Here is a 14,784-nt window from a genome sequence, read left to right as displayed (position 1 = left end):
TGCTGCAGCTGTAACAACTGAGCGTCTGGTTTAAATGCCAGTCTGGCCACGTGGAATGCCAGATGGGAGAAGTTTTTCGTACATACTTGACTTCATGTTTAGACCAGGCCTGAAAGTGCTGTCTGGGGAAGACAGACCTTGGCCGCATTTTGCCTGTGGCTTATTGTTGCATAAAAGGATGTTTGGATCCGGGCCCTGGACTGCAACCAAAGGATGCTGATCAAAATGTGGCATGAAAATAAGACATGTATTTCTAATGAAACAGATCTTTCTTGGAAATATTTTGCTGTTGCTCTTTGACTCTTGGGGCGATGGTTTGATTACAGATTTTATTACTATTATTTCCTGCAGGCAAAGGAGATGTTTTTGGTGATGTCTTCTGGAAAGAGACTACTCTTGCCCAGTCTTGTGCTAACGTAAGGGCTTTGACTTACTGTGACCTTCATGTGATTAAAAGGGATGCCTTACAGAAAGTACTGGAGTTCTACACCGCCTTCTCACATTCTTTCTCCAGGAACCTCATCTTGACCTACAACTTGCGGAAAAGGGTAAGATTCTGTGTGCTTAAACAAGGAATATATGTAAAGGTGGGCCTCTGTTAGCTATCTTCCATATGATTTGTTCCTGAGTATATTATTCAGCACCAACCTTCTGGGACATCCACTTTGGAAATGTTAATCTGATCATATGGATGTGCAACGATCAACACCAGTGGACAGCTCACCCACTGGCATAGAATCCGCACTGCAAGGCTATATTTATTTTATTCAAGTTCATCAGGGAATTCTCAATATTCTTGTAAAATTACAAGAATTCCCAGGTTGAACCGGTATAAAGACTCAACTTTGACAAATGATGGTATAAAGTTTTTTTAAAAAAATAAATAAATTGAAGAAATCTAAAAAAATAAAACTGATATATGTAGATATGTCAATGGTTCCTAGGGAACCCTGGAAATGGTAGTTTTGCTAGGAGATATTGAATGGAGAATTCTCAGCCTGCTCACCAAACTACAATTCCCAGGATGGAATTCCCTTCACTCCCTTCATAGAACCATACTTCCCAGGTTTTCCTAGCATGTGGGAATTAAATCAGTAAAATCTGTAATTCACCCGCTGTCTCACAGCCCCATCCATTTCGCTATTGAACAAATATGTCTCAAGGTTCCGTGCACCCTCTTCTGAAACTGATTTTTGTACATGGCTCAGAAAAGTTGCGAGGACAGATGTCTGTGCATATATTTGGTGTATTCTGTCTTACCCCCAAAATCAATGGAACACCAAGAATAGACCACAGTTACAGAAGGAGGAAATGTCTGTGTATGAGAAACACAAACAAGTAGCACAGCACTACAGAGAGTGTAGTTAAAGAATTGCAATAAGAGGTTTCTTTGGTGTAAGTGTGTGCTAACATAAAAATGTTTTCTAGAGTAAAGTGTTGGTTTCTTATTAGTTTATAACATGAAAGTAAAGCATATTGTGAAAACTACGATTGGGGACATAATGTGGACACATTCTTAGGTATGCCATAGAGTAGGGATGTTGAGCAACTTTCAGCCTAAGAGCTGAATTTCAAAGAAACTCTCCAGGGCCATGTTCTAGTGGTGGATGGGCCAAAGGCTAAAGAACAAAAAATACTAAGCAGAGTATAGCTTAAAGCTTTTACTGACAGTAGGGCTGCTGGAGAAATTCAAAGTGGACAAAAATGGGATTGGGTTTCTAGGAATTCAACCAGCGGAATCTGCTGTGGAATGGCCTCCCTATCCGCGTGGAGACCGTGGACTTCTGGATTTCGTTTTTTACTTTTTTGAAATTTATATAAATTCATTCACAGGAAAATATGCACATTTTCTGCTGAGACCTGGAAAATATATGCAGGGGGAAAGTTGAATAGAATGGGGGACAATACGCTAAATGTTATGTACTAACATAAATTATGTAAATTGCTACGAACTTTCTTATGGAATCATTTGCGTAATTTCCGCATAATGGAAACCCCCCAGAATCTGTCTGTGAACAAACACTGGAACGGATGACACTGCACAATTCACAAAACTCAAGACGGAATGGATTTTACGCAATCCGTACATCCCTAACAGCCAGCAACTAAGCTTTAGGAGATGCGTCTCAACAATTTAGAATGTGGGAAAAACCATGCAATAGCCAGGAAACCATGCAAGAATTGGTGATTGAAGGAAGGGGTGGTGTCAGGTTAAGAGGGTGTTTGGAAGCTCAGATTGGGTGCAGAGATAGGATGGATTTGTTCCATGGGCCTAAGATTCTCCCTCCATGCCACAGAAAATGACAAAAGAGGGCCCATTCTTAAGAACAGAATAGCACTGTTTGCCTGTTCTTTCCCCTGCATTGACTTCATCTGAGCCATTCTCTGCAGCCAGGAAAGTGTCTGTTCTATGATATGACTAGCCATTAGGGTTGTGTGGGCAATTAGTGGACATATTTGTATACCTGAAGGCAAATACAATTTGGTTTCCTGCTAGCCTCCCTTAACAGGTAGGAGGTGTTGGCAGCGGTCTAAGTTCCAGATATCTCTGATGGCCAAAGCCTTCTTTTCTTTATCAGTAGCTTGTCAATCGCCTAAGAGATTCAGTTTCATGCATCATTCTAGTTACTATGTGACCAATAGTATGACCACATTAATAACAGAAACTTCCTGGTATGAAAATGAGGATCAGCTTCTGCTCTGTACTGTACATAAAGAAGTAATTACAGAAGGGTTTCCCCCCATCATAAATCTTGCTAACATTCTTGGGTTATTCACAGGCCATTACATATATCTACGGAACTCTAAACTCCGTGCAGTAGGGATAACAATTTGTTGACATGGTCATTTGTCCTAGCATGACAAGTGACAATGCCTAGAGCCTCTGATCTTTTGGGGGCTGTTTTGATTCTTAACTTCAGCTGCTGACTCACTCTTTGAATGTGTAAATAAAAGAACTTCAGTGGTTTTTATTCCGAGGCAATCCATCTGTGTCCATATGATTTCTCCATTTGCATGGGGAGAAAAGACAGAGTATCGCTTAAAGGTAGGAAATGTCGGGGGGCTCTAGAATGTTTCATGGTGGATTGCTTTTTTGTGCTGGGATGTAAATATCTGAATACAAAATTCATCTCCCTCTCTCATCAAGATAAAGCATGAATTTGATCATTTTTGCACAACATTCCATTTAAAAACAGGCATAAGTAGGAGTTCTTTTAACAGACATTTTCAGAAGCATTAAAAAATTGCCCCTGTTGCTGTGATTTGGGGGTGGTGTGGGGTGATTCTATCAAAAAAGAGCAAAAGGCTTCACCTAATCAGAATGGATCCTGGAATGGTTTCACTTTCACTCAGTGACAACTTGTAGCCAAATCTGATTGGCTATATAGCACTGTGATATCACCCTGTTTACGATGTGATTCCCAATTGGTTGGGATCCCCCATGTGACTGATCCAGGCAGCGTTGGCCTCATTCTCAACTGGATTAGTTTTGCCTTCATGATATCATTGTCACAGACGTATTTGAATAACTACATAGTGTAAAGATCACAGGCTGTTCACTATATCATTTCCCTGATTGTCTGGGATTGCCCAGGTTGCTAATTGAGAAAGACATTGACACAGTAATTAGAAGAAATAAAGCCACTGAAGCAGCAGCAGCAGGGAAGAGAAAACCATAGCAGTTAGCAGGACCGAAAAGGGTCCACGTTCTTACAATTTAAGGTTTTGGGGAAATAATTTGCGTTCGACCCCAACCCTGAAAATCATTACTTTTGACTCAGAATTTGAAACAGGTGAATATTTAGCACAATCCTAGTGAGCATCACAACAACTGGGGGTTGTCTATATGTGGGGAATAATAATAATAATAATAATAATAATAATAATAATAATAATAATAATAATAATAATAATTTTATTTATATCCCGCCTTTTTCCCAGTACTGGAAAGCCCTGTGGTGACTGCAGATCTGTGCCATGTCAGTCATGTGATGCAGGTGCAGCTTTGTAGCCACCATGGGGCTTTCCTGCAAAGCTGCAGATTGAAAAAGTCGGGGACTTACCTCAGCTTTTTCAATTGGAATGACGTTACTCTGTTGCTCCGGGGCAAATCTGACGGTGGTCCCTTGTGGAAGGCAACTGGTTATTGGTCACCTTCCACCAGGAAGAGGGCGGGGAGGAGGCTCCAGTACCCAGATGACCACCGGAAACCCCTCACTCCCTTCTTGGCATCGGAACTACCTGCGCCATCCTGGAAGAGGGAAATTGCAGGCTTTTGGAGAGATGGGATGCCAACCTGGCACCATGAAGACAGCCCCTGATATGTCAAAGGTGAATGCTTGAATGGGGATACCTCATTGGCAATGTTTGTGCTCACCTTAGGATTTGGATGTCCACACATCTAAGTACATGAGTGTAGATTCAAGATTATGCAAAACGGATATTGTTGTTTTCTGCTAATAATCTCAGAAATGGAAAAATCAAATATACTTTCAAGTTGTGTGGCTTTGCTTTCGTTATGCATCATTTCTGACAAGACCATTTTTCATGGTGAGATTGTTAAAACAATGTTGGATCTATTTCTTCAGAGACAAGAAAGATGGTAGAAAACCATGACATCTGATAAAAACCAGAGAAGTCTTTACAAGAGTACAACTTTGCAACTATAATAAGCAGCGTGCAATGAGCATGACCTATTTTGTCAAAACATTTCCTTATTATAGCTTCAAATATAGCATGGAATTCCTTGGCCTAATTAATTAACCTGTTTGTTTGCAAGTTTTGACTGTGACGAATGGATATCATCACAGCATAATGTACCATTTCCTTTACTCCTGCCAGTGGAATTTTTTTTTTACAAGTTTAACAAAAAATAATAATTAAATTCGTGGCAAGCAGAGTTAATCATTTCATGATGCGCTGTTGAAAGAGAGAGTACTAAGCTGGATATAAGCAGAGTAAACTAGAGCTGAGGTTTTAACACTTTTTTATCATTGTTGACTGTTTTATAATTGCTGATTACAGTAATCTTATAAGACTACAGGTGGTGTAGGGGCAATGGTGTGTGAAATTTTGAATTTCCATTCCCCCACCCACCCACCTACTGAAGCCAATTGGGCAGGGATTAACAATGGCAACTCCAGACTGGCATAATTGATGGATATATCTTGGAGCCTTAGAGGGGAATGTAGGGGCTGCTGTATCCATCATAAGAACATAAGAAGTGCCCTGCTGGATCAGACCAAGGGTCCATCTAGTCCAGCACTCTGTCCACAAAGTGGCCAACCAGCCATTCGCCAGGGATGAACAAGCAGGACATGGTGCAACAGCACCCTCTCACTCATGTTCCCCAGCAATTGGTGCACACAGGCTTACTGCCTCGAATACTGGAGATAGCACACAACCATCAGGGCTAGTAGCCATTGATAGCCTTCACCTCCAGGAATTTATCCAACCCCCTTTTAAAGCCATCCAAATTGGTGGCCATCACTACATCCTGTGGTAGTGAGTTCCATAATTTAACTATGCGCTGTGTGAAGAAGTACTTCCTTTTATTTGTCCTGGATCTCCCACCAACCAGCTTCATGGGATGACCCTGGGTTTTGGTATTTTGAGAGAGGGAGAAAAATGTCTTCCTATCCATACTCTCCATACCATGCATAATCTTGTACACCTCTGTCATGTCTCCCCTTAGCCTTCTTTCCCCCCAAGATCCATCAGATCCAAGCTCACCCCAACCCAAACACACTGCTAGTACTCCCTCTTTGAAGTGGTAGACCTCTGTCCGTGGAATTTTCAGCTGGCATAACGGGCCTCTGCATCAATTGTGTCCCCCCCTCCCCCCACACATACACACACTGGAAGAGGAGCACTTTTAGGGATGCACAAATCTGTCTATTGGGCTTTCTCCCACATTCAACATTTTAAAATCTCAAGTTCCTTCCCTCCTGAAAATGAACTTTGCACATTTTGGTTAAATATTTATCCAAAACAAGCTGACATGAAATTTCTTGTCCATCTGCACTGGCCAATTTCAGTTGATACAGATATTCTCAGCACGGAGAGGACCATGTTGTACTTGCTTGCCATGCAGCAGTTGAAGACGAGGAGCTTGCCAGAAAGATGAGGTGCCAGCCCTAATTAAGCACCATGTCAAAACCAGACTTGTATGAGCGAAGTACTGAAAGCCCTGGGCCTAAGTGGATGAATCTATCAATTTTTATTTTCCCCAACATTTGAATTTGTTAAATCTCAGGCTCTTTTTGTCCAGAATATGGAGCATTTGGGGTAAATTCTTATGAAAACCAAAGGGAAACAAACTTCCTGTCTATCCCTAAGCGCTTCCCACCCCATTCTAACTCCCCATCAGATGGCTAGGATTGTGCTCCTAATTTATCTAATACAAGCATTAATAATATCGAGTAGCCCTATCACTATAATTAAACCTAGGAGGATCCTAGTCTCTTGGCAAAATGATGAAAAACCAGCATTCCATATGTATGCCGTAAAATATTTGTTAACCGAAGCTGAATAAACTGTGAGATAGATCTGTGATGGAGAGGAGAACTTAATTGGTATATTTTATCACTTCCTTTAATGTTTAAAAGGGGTATCTGTGGACTGATTTGAGAAGACATCTTTAAGCAAAGGAACTTTGTTCCCTGCCTTCATGTTCTTCTATGAAACATTTATTACAGAAAGCACATTCTGTAATAGCAATTTCCATCTGATTATTGAGATAATGATATTTTAATTGGATTGCAGTCAGTGATAAACTGATGCTGATTGATGGTGGGAATGGTTAGATTTGATTGGCGTTAAGTAAGTGAGCTGTGTTTTTATTTATTTATTTATTTATCTACTTACTTGCAAGAAGTTGATTGCAAATTAGAATCAGTTAGCTTGAGTCACCCAGTGTGCTTTTCTGCGGACTACAGAATATGCAAACTTTGTATTAAGAATATGGATAAAGGGTGCCAGATGGGAAGTCTCGAAAAACAACAACCCTGATTTGTTTTGACAAAAGTTCTTATTTCCTTAACCTGTAGGAAGTAGTATTCCAGTCTGTGTAACAAACATTTCAATTTCTCATGATTTCAGGCGTTCCGTTTTGTGTGGCGGGTTGGCAGGTGGAAGGGCTAGAATATAGACTTTAGGAGAAGATAGATGTATTGTTTAAAGTGAAATCCTAGTCGCTAACACCAGGTGTCACAGCAGGAAATGGAAAACTGAAATAGCCAACAATCATGTCCCTCCCCTGATGAATCAAGTCAGCTGTTGGGCTTTTTAATTTTGTTTTTGTTTTTTTGCTTTGCAGTTTTCTGTAACTCTGTATTCATCTGTGGATCTGTACCTTAAGTTGAAAATCTGCTCTGGGGTTTGGCTGTTCAAGGTCAGGCTTTTGAAGTTACTGTTCCTAGCCAATAGGTACTTTCCACAGGTATATTTTTTTCATTGAACCTCCCCCCCCCCCCGCATGCTGAAAACCTGCAGAACCAGAGTTGCTGGGGGGAGGGGGGTTAGACATCAACCCTCGATACTTCTGCTACCCTCTTACAATGAATCATTTGTCTTCACCCTTACACATGAGAACATTTCCTAGCTTTTCATTCCTGGAAACAGTCTATGGTTCTGTCTATCCATGTTTCATTCACAAGCAGTCACAGGTCTAGCCCTTCCAATTTCATAACTTCCAGAGCACTCCTAGGAATTAAAAATGTAATTTTTGAGGTGATCCTGGATTATCCTCTCATCAGACTTTTCTTAAATGTGAGCCATTCAGTGAACTATGTTTTAGATAGGGTGGCCATATGAAAAGGAGGACAGGGCTCCTATATCTTTGTATTGAAAAGGAAATTTCAGCAGGTGTCATTTGTATATGGGGAAACTGGTGAAATTTCCTCTTCCTCATAACAGTTAAAGCTGCAGGTGCCCTGCCTTCTTTTAAATCTGGTCACGCTAGTATAACTCCTGCAGCTTTAACTGTTGTGATGAAGAGGAAATTTCACCAGGTTCTCCATATATACAAATGACATCTGCTGAAATTTCCTTTTCTATGCAACTGTTAAAGATACAGGAGCCCTGTCCTCCTTTTCGTATGGTCACCCTATTTTAGATGGTCAATATAAATACAGTAAATAAAAATAAAATTAGAAAACTAGTTCCATATTTCCATTGCAGCTTTCTTTTAGTGATCTCAAAGTATTTGGGGAAGTGTTATTGTAATTGGACTGGTTTTTAAATGCAGTGTTCTTAATATTGTATTTTAACTGTGGTTTTAATATTTATGTGCAAACTGCTTTGGGACTTTATAATATTTAGCGGTATCACAATATAAATAAAGTCTCAGAAATAAATAAATAAATTCAAAATTAATTAATGTTACAAAAATGCAATCAAGAGTACTAAGCCAGTCAGAGAAAGTAAAAGTGTGTTTCATCTGGTGGTCTGGTCACATAGCGCACAGCAATCAATGACTGTGTCCTTGAGAGTAAGGGATTGACAATGCCAGTGCTTGTGCATACAAAGCAGGCTTAGAATTACAGCAATCAGTAAGAACTTAATTTACAGTAAGGAGTTAACATTAAAGAACCTCTGTATTTGCAAAGCAGCTGACTTTAGCTGCTTTGGATGCTGAATGCTGAGCATGCCTACTCAGAGTGTCGTTTAATACTCCAAGTTGGAGGAGAACTTCTGGGGAAATAGTACTTTATTTTCATAGACTTATGAGCTGGACACATCAGCATGCCAACCCGGGTAATTGCAGATTTCAACATCATTGCTTTTGTAACACCTGATATTAGAGGAGTGTTTTATTGGTTTCCTGTGATTCATCATTCTGTAATGATGCTGTAGTTTTCTCAACCAGAAGTATTCCAGATAATCACAGCTACTTGAGTTGTTGCTGTTGTTATTCACCATCAGTGTGCATGGCACTTTACAGAATACAAGAGAACAGTTCCCTGACCAAAAGAATTTCAATCTGAAATTCAACACAGGGGAAATTACAGAAGTGAGAGAAATGGAGGCAGGAATTGGTGGAAAATATGCAGTTGTTTCAGGTACCTGTGCTTTGGCTTGATTCTAGAGTTAGTTGCAATAGGGCATGGTATCAAAGAATCATAGAATAGTAGAGTTGGAAGGACCCTATAAGGCTATCCAGTCCAACCCCCTGTTCAATGCAAGAATCAATATTTCAGCAGTTTAGTTCTTAGAGAGGGCATAAAATATAGGCACTAGGTCAAGTGAGAAACGCATGAATTCCAAAATAGTGAGATTACTGAGGTGCTCAGTGATTAGATTCAAGACTGTTAGACACTTTAACCCTATGCAACTGAGGCTCGCCTGGCGCCAACATTGTTATCTTTTCGGCGCCAGGTCAAGACTTTTCTCTTCTCCCAGGCATTTTTAACAGCATTTTAACAGCATTTAACAACGTTAAGTTTGTTTTTAATGGACCCCACAATTGTTGTTTTTAAATGGATACTGTTGTTTTTATACTGTTTTTTATGTGTGTGTGTGTGTGTGTGTGTTTTAAATTGTATACTATTAATGTTTACTATTTTTAAATGTTGTAAACCGCCCAGAGAGCTTTGGCTGTGGGGCGGTATATAAATGTAATTAAATAAATAAATAAATAAATATCCAGGCATTCAGAAAGTGGTTAAAATGAAAGTGTGAGGAGAGGCAATGCTCTAGCCCTGCCCCTTCCTTCATCACATTTGTCGCCCTCTACTTGTGGACGGCGACTTTGTGAAGCGGACAGCTGCCTGAATCTACGGAGGCTCTCCATGCAATTGAAAACTCTGGAAACTCAATGTTCTCAATCATGTGGAGAACTTTCCTCACGAAGTTCTCCTCACAAAATCACTCTTCACAAGTAGAGGGTGATGAACCCATTGGATAAGTGGGCGGGGCTAGAAGGCTCCCTCTCCTCACACATTTATTTTAAGACTTTCTGAAAACCTGAACAAGGCTCTTCTCTTTACATGAATCCCAGAATTTTATTGGGGATTTCTAGTTATGCTTCCTTATTTGCATTGGGAGAGATCACCTTGAAGTGTATAAAGATTCCTATGGAAAAATCTGCATAGTTCTTAGACATTATTATTGGCCTGTTGCCTTTCTCCCTACCCCCTCTTGGTTTGAATTGTTATGCCTTTTAGCCTCTTCTAATACTCATGAATGGAATGCCCCTAATTGGTTAATTGGCAGAGTGCTTCCTGTCTTTTCTGTTTTAGCAAATATTTGCTTTGGCATATGTGTACACTTGTTCTCAACTGCTCTCAATTTACTTTCACTCAGTTGGGTGTGTTTGCTTTGTGCAAATGCAAGCCATAGTGGACACGATTGTGTAGAATAACTGCTTGTGCCTTACGAGAGATCAGATCGTTTGCTGACTTGCAGTGCCTGCCTTGAGGTCTCTCTAGTGCTCTCTGTGCCTTGAATATTTTACAATGCCGTTTAAACATTAGGCCTTTTAGAATCTGTATGAGAGAAGATTAAACAACTGTCTTTGAATACCACAGAAAAGCCTGCTTCACACAAGTGGAATGCTTTAACATTTCATTATGATCGCTCTGATCAGGAAGTCTAGACATAAATTACCAATATCTGCAGGTACCATTCTCATGACAAGGCATTTGTGTGAAGCAGAATTGCCATGTACATCATCATCATCGTTATTATTATTATTATTATCATCATCATCATCTTTTATACCGCCCATAGCCGAAGCTCTCTGGGCAATTTACAAAAGTTAAAACAGTGAACATTAAAAAGAAATATACAAAATTTAAAACCATAAAAAGCATAAAATACAAACAAAAACAGACAATATTCATTTAAAAACAACTATTCTGAAGTCAGTTAAAAAACTCAGCATATGCTGTTAAATGCTGTTAAATGCCTGAGAGACGAGAAAAGTCTTGACTTGGCGCCGAAAAGATAACAATGTTGGTGCCAGGCGAGCCTCATCAGGGAGAGCATTCCATAATTGAGGGGCCACCACTGAAAAGGTCTCTCCCTTGTTGCCATTCTCTGAGCTTCCCTCAGAGTAGGCACCCGGAGGAGGGCCTTAGATGTTGAGCGTAGTGTACGGGTAGGTTCATGTCGGGAGAGGCATTCCGTCAGGTATTGTGGTCCTAAGCCGTGTAAATCTTCTTTTTTTACCTCACCAGGACCAGCTCTACTGGGATGGTGGGCAGGACCAGCCCTACCATTAGGCAGAGTGAGGCAGTCACTTCAGGTGGCATAGGTTGGGAAGCGACTGCAAGATGCTGGAGGAGAGGGCTGAGTGCCCAGCAGCCTGCCCTCTAATCTTTAAGTTAATCTGTTGTCTTCAAATGCAGTGGAGGATGCTGTTCCATTGCCAGCGTTGAAGAAACAGTCCAATCAGCTTTTGTGCATGGAACAGGAGAGGGTGCCATCTTGTTCTTCACCTCAGGCAGCAAAATGCCTTGGGTCAGCCCTGGAGGTGGGGGAGGGCCAGCAGCCAGGTGTTGCAGGACAGAGCTGTATGCATCATACAGCCTGCACAGTGCCAGCCAAGCGACACAGCTGCTCTCAGGAATGGTGAAAGACTCTGTCCTATCACCAGTGCTGAAGTTCAACTGCCCGTCCAGTTGGATTCTTAGTATGTCACCCTCACCAAAACACTGGACACAGCTCGAGCAAATGAAATGTCAGAAATATATGCTCAGCTAATAGAGCAAGGAAGCCATTCTGCACAAGGAGACATTGCACATGCACTCCAGAAGTGTTCCAACAGGAATCAGTGAACACATCCTCAAGGTGGCACTGGTAATCTATCTCCCCAAACCCATCAACTGTCCAAAATGTCTCCTAAAGCCCAGCAAATCTCTCTCTGCCTGTGGCTGTCTGAGTGAAAGGAACACTAAAATAATCTACTCCTCTCCTAAGTTTTGTGCGAACCAGATTCTTAGTTCCAAGGGTCTCAGCCCCCTGAACACAACAGGCACCATTTTGTCATTCGCCTCAGGCTAAGAAAAGCCTCAGGACAGGCTTGCTCTCCACTGTAAACTGCAACTATTTAAAAAATGTGTGAGAACCGTGTGAATAGCTACCGCGCACAACTTGCCACATAATAGTTTAAGCAGTGAAAGAATCAGAGCATGACTGTGTGAATAATCAGGCCTCAGTCTGCAGTTGTTGACTCAGCATAGACTATAAGAAGCCCCCTTAATTTTAGTAAAAGATTGGACTTCGCACTGCAACCTAATTGGTACTGAGCAGAACTTATGTGAATTTCCAGAAGAAAATACAAGACATGAACAGCAGCTGTAAGATTTGGCCTAACTGACTAATAGGTCCCCAAAGGAAGTGGGGCAGCATAATATTTGAAGTTTGCAAAATGGGTGGAATGTCCCCATTTTCTTCTTTTTCTTTTGCTGCTGTGGGTTGAGGGCTGCATTCCCCTTTGGGTAATCTGTTGGAGGCTGCAGTGAGCGGGACTAAAGCCCAAGGTGGGTGGACTAGAGATGTAAAGACCTGGAAAAAGAAACCCAGAAAAAATCAGGGGGGAAAAAGGGTCTCTCCTTTTTCCCCCCAAGGACCATTTCTGAAAAATTGAACATTTTTGGATTTTGAAATCTTTTCTTCTGGGATTAAAGACAATTTGTTTATACATTGTTACTCAGCCTTTACTCCCTGTGAATGATTTCTAAAAACTATGTAATATGACTTTTTTAAAAACATGAGAGACATAAATTGTCTGGAAATAATAAATAATGAAACCGTGGGAAATCTCTGTAAGATTTCCAGAATAGTTATTTCTTCCATTCCTTCTTAAAATCATTGATCTAATGTTTCTTTTAGTGATAGACATGCTCAGTTTCCCAATATGTAAGTCAAGTCACCATAACAGAATAGGGAAGAAAATCTTTATTCTAGATACTTTGTGTTTTGTTCTATGGAGTCTTGTGTTTCTGGGCTTGTTCTGATTAGATGCTGTAACAGTCAATTAATGTAGTTCTCATCTTAAACCCACATGTGGAAAAAAAAAGCCTGTAGTTTATCCCACCACTCTTACCAGATGTGACGGAACAGCATGCAGAATATCCCCTCTATGTTTTTTTGTTTTTTAAAAAAATAACTTTAAGGCTTGGGTCAGTGGCCTGGTTCATATGGCAGTGGCATGGCATTGACACTACCAATAATTATATGAGCAAACCAAGTTATACATATATAACTTTAGGAACCTATAGGCTGCTTAATGTGCCTAAAGCAGCCCTCCCCAACCTGGTTCCCTCCAGTTGTTTTGGATTACAATGTCCAGCATTTCTGACCGTTAGCCATGCTGGCTGAGGCTGGTGAGAGCTGAAGGCCAAACTGTCTGAAGGGAACCAGGTTTGGGAAACAAAGTGAATTTAGATTTGTAAAATGTGCTAAAAATTAAGTATTATTTATTTTTCTAGTTTTTCCAAATTTTCCACTTTTTTCTGGAAACTCCCCCCCCCCGAAATTTTACATCTTTAGGTGAGACTTTCTCTCTCTGCCACCACTTTTCTCTCTTTCTGCCTCCCCTTTCTCTCTCTTTCTGCCACCCCTTTCTCTCTCTTTCTGCCTCCCCTTTCTCTCTCTTTCTGCCACCCCTTTCTCTCTCTTTCTGCCTCCCCTTTCTCTCTCTTTCTGCCTCCCCTTTCTCTCTCTTTCTGCCTCCCCTTTCTCTCTCTTTCTGCCTCCCCTTTTTCTCTCTTTCTGCCACCCCTTTCTCTCTCTTTCTGCCTCCCTTCTCTCTCTTTCTGCCACCCCTTTCTCTCTCTTTCTGCCTCCCCTTTCTCTCTTTCTGCCACCCCTTTCTCTCTCTTTCTGCCACCCCTTTCTCTCTCTTTCTGCCTCCCCTTTCTCTCTCTTTCTGCCATCCCCTTTCTCTCCTTTACTCTTTTCTCTACTCAGTGGGCTGCCTGGGGAGAGACAAATTGCAGAGGGCCTATGAAATTAGTCTGAAAGTTGCATGAAATTACTTGGGCCACATGTTTGACAGGAAGAAAAACTCCCAAAGGAATTGCATGTCTCTTACCTATCTTGCCGTTCAGGCCTACTCTTATTAATATAAAAATGGTTGTTTTTATATTATGGTCATCAAAGGAAGCAGTCATTTAATTTGCAACTTCACTGTATTTTTGTACCTTAATACAAATATGCATTTATATCATTACATCACATTTTAAAGCACTTTTATATTGACTGATGGTTAACTTCTTACTGTTTTGCCTTGAGCATGACTTTTGGGTTGTTATTCACAAGAACAGGATCAAGAAAAAATGCAACAGGTCCATTCTAATACAATGGCATAAACCAAGCCTTTGCAGTGAATAATTACAATTTTATTCCCATTTAGCATTAATGTTTCCTTCACCCAGAAATGTTGAGGAGCTTGGCTTTGCAAAAAACAACAACCCATGGCCATCATTGCTGGTGGTCTTATAGTCTATCCATGTTGACTGTTGTTTTTATACTGTTGGTTTTTATGTTTTTAAATTTTGTATACTTTTAACTGTTTTTAACTTTTACTTTAACGTTTACTGTTTTTAACTTTTGTAAACCGCCCAGAGAGCTTCAGCTATGGGGCGGTATATAAATGTAACAAATAAAATAAATAAATAAAATATCCATGTCTTTACAAGGGACAGAGATATTAATAGGTTAAAAATTGTTGTAAACCGCCCATAGAGCTTCGGCTGTGGGGCGGTATATAAATGTAATTAAATAAATAAATTAAATAAATAAATAAAATCACATAATGAATATCTTTTGCAAAGG

At 40.5% G+C, this 14,784-nt stretch overlaps 1 protein-coding gene across 1 annotated transcript in view; it reads left to right on the top strand.

Moving 5' to 3' along the window:
- KCNH1 (potassium voltage-gated channel subfamily H member 1) overlaps nucleotides 1-14,784 on the top strand; it is a 284,996-nt gene that overhangs the window by 145,799 nt on the left and 124,413 nt on the right. The window contains exon 10 of the mRNA XM_063125565.1: nucleotides 352-548. Coding sequence (XP_062981635.1) covers nucleotides 352-548 — 197 coding nt within the window. The remainder of the gene's footprint in view (nucleotides 1-351; nucleotides 549-14,784) is intronic.

The sequence above is a fragment of the Elgaria multicarinata genome, chromosome 4, assembly GCF_023053635.1.
Source record: "Elgaria multicarinata webbii isolate HBS135686 ecotype San Diego chromosome 4, rElgMul1.1.pri, whole genome shotgun sequence".
In the NCBI taxonomy this organism is placed as follows: domain Eukaryota; kingdom Metazoa; phylum Chordata; class Lepidosauria; order Squamata; family Anguidae; genus Elgaria; species Elgaria multicarinata.
This window is presented reverse-complemented; position numbering and strand designations above follow the sequence as displayed.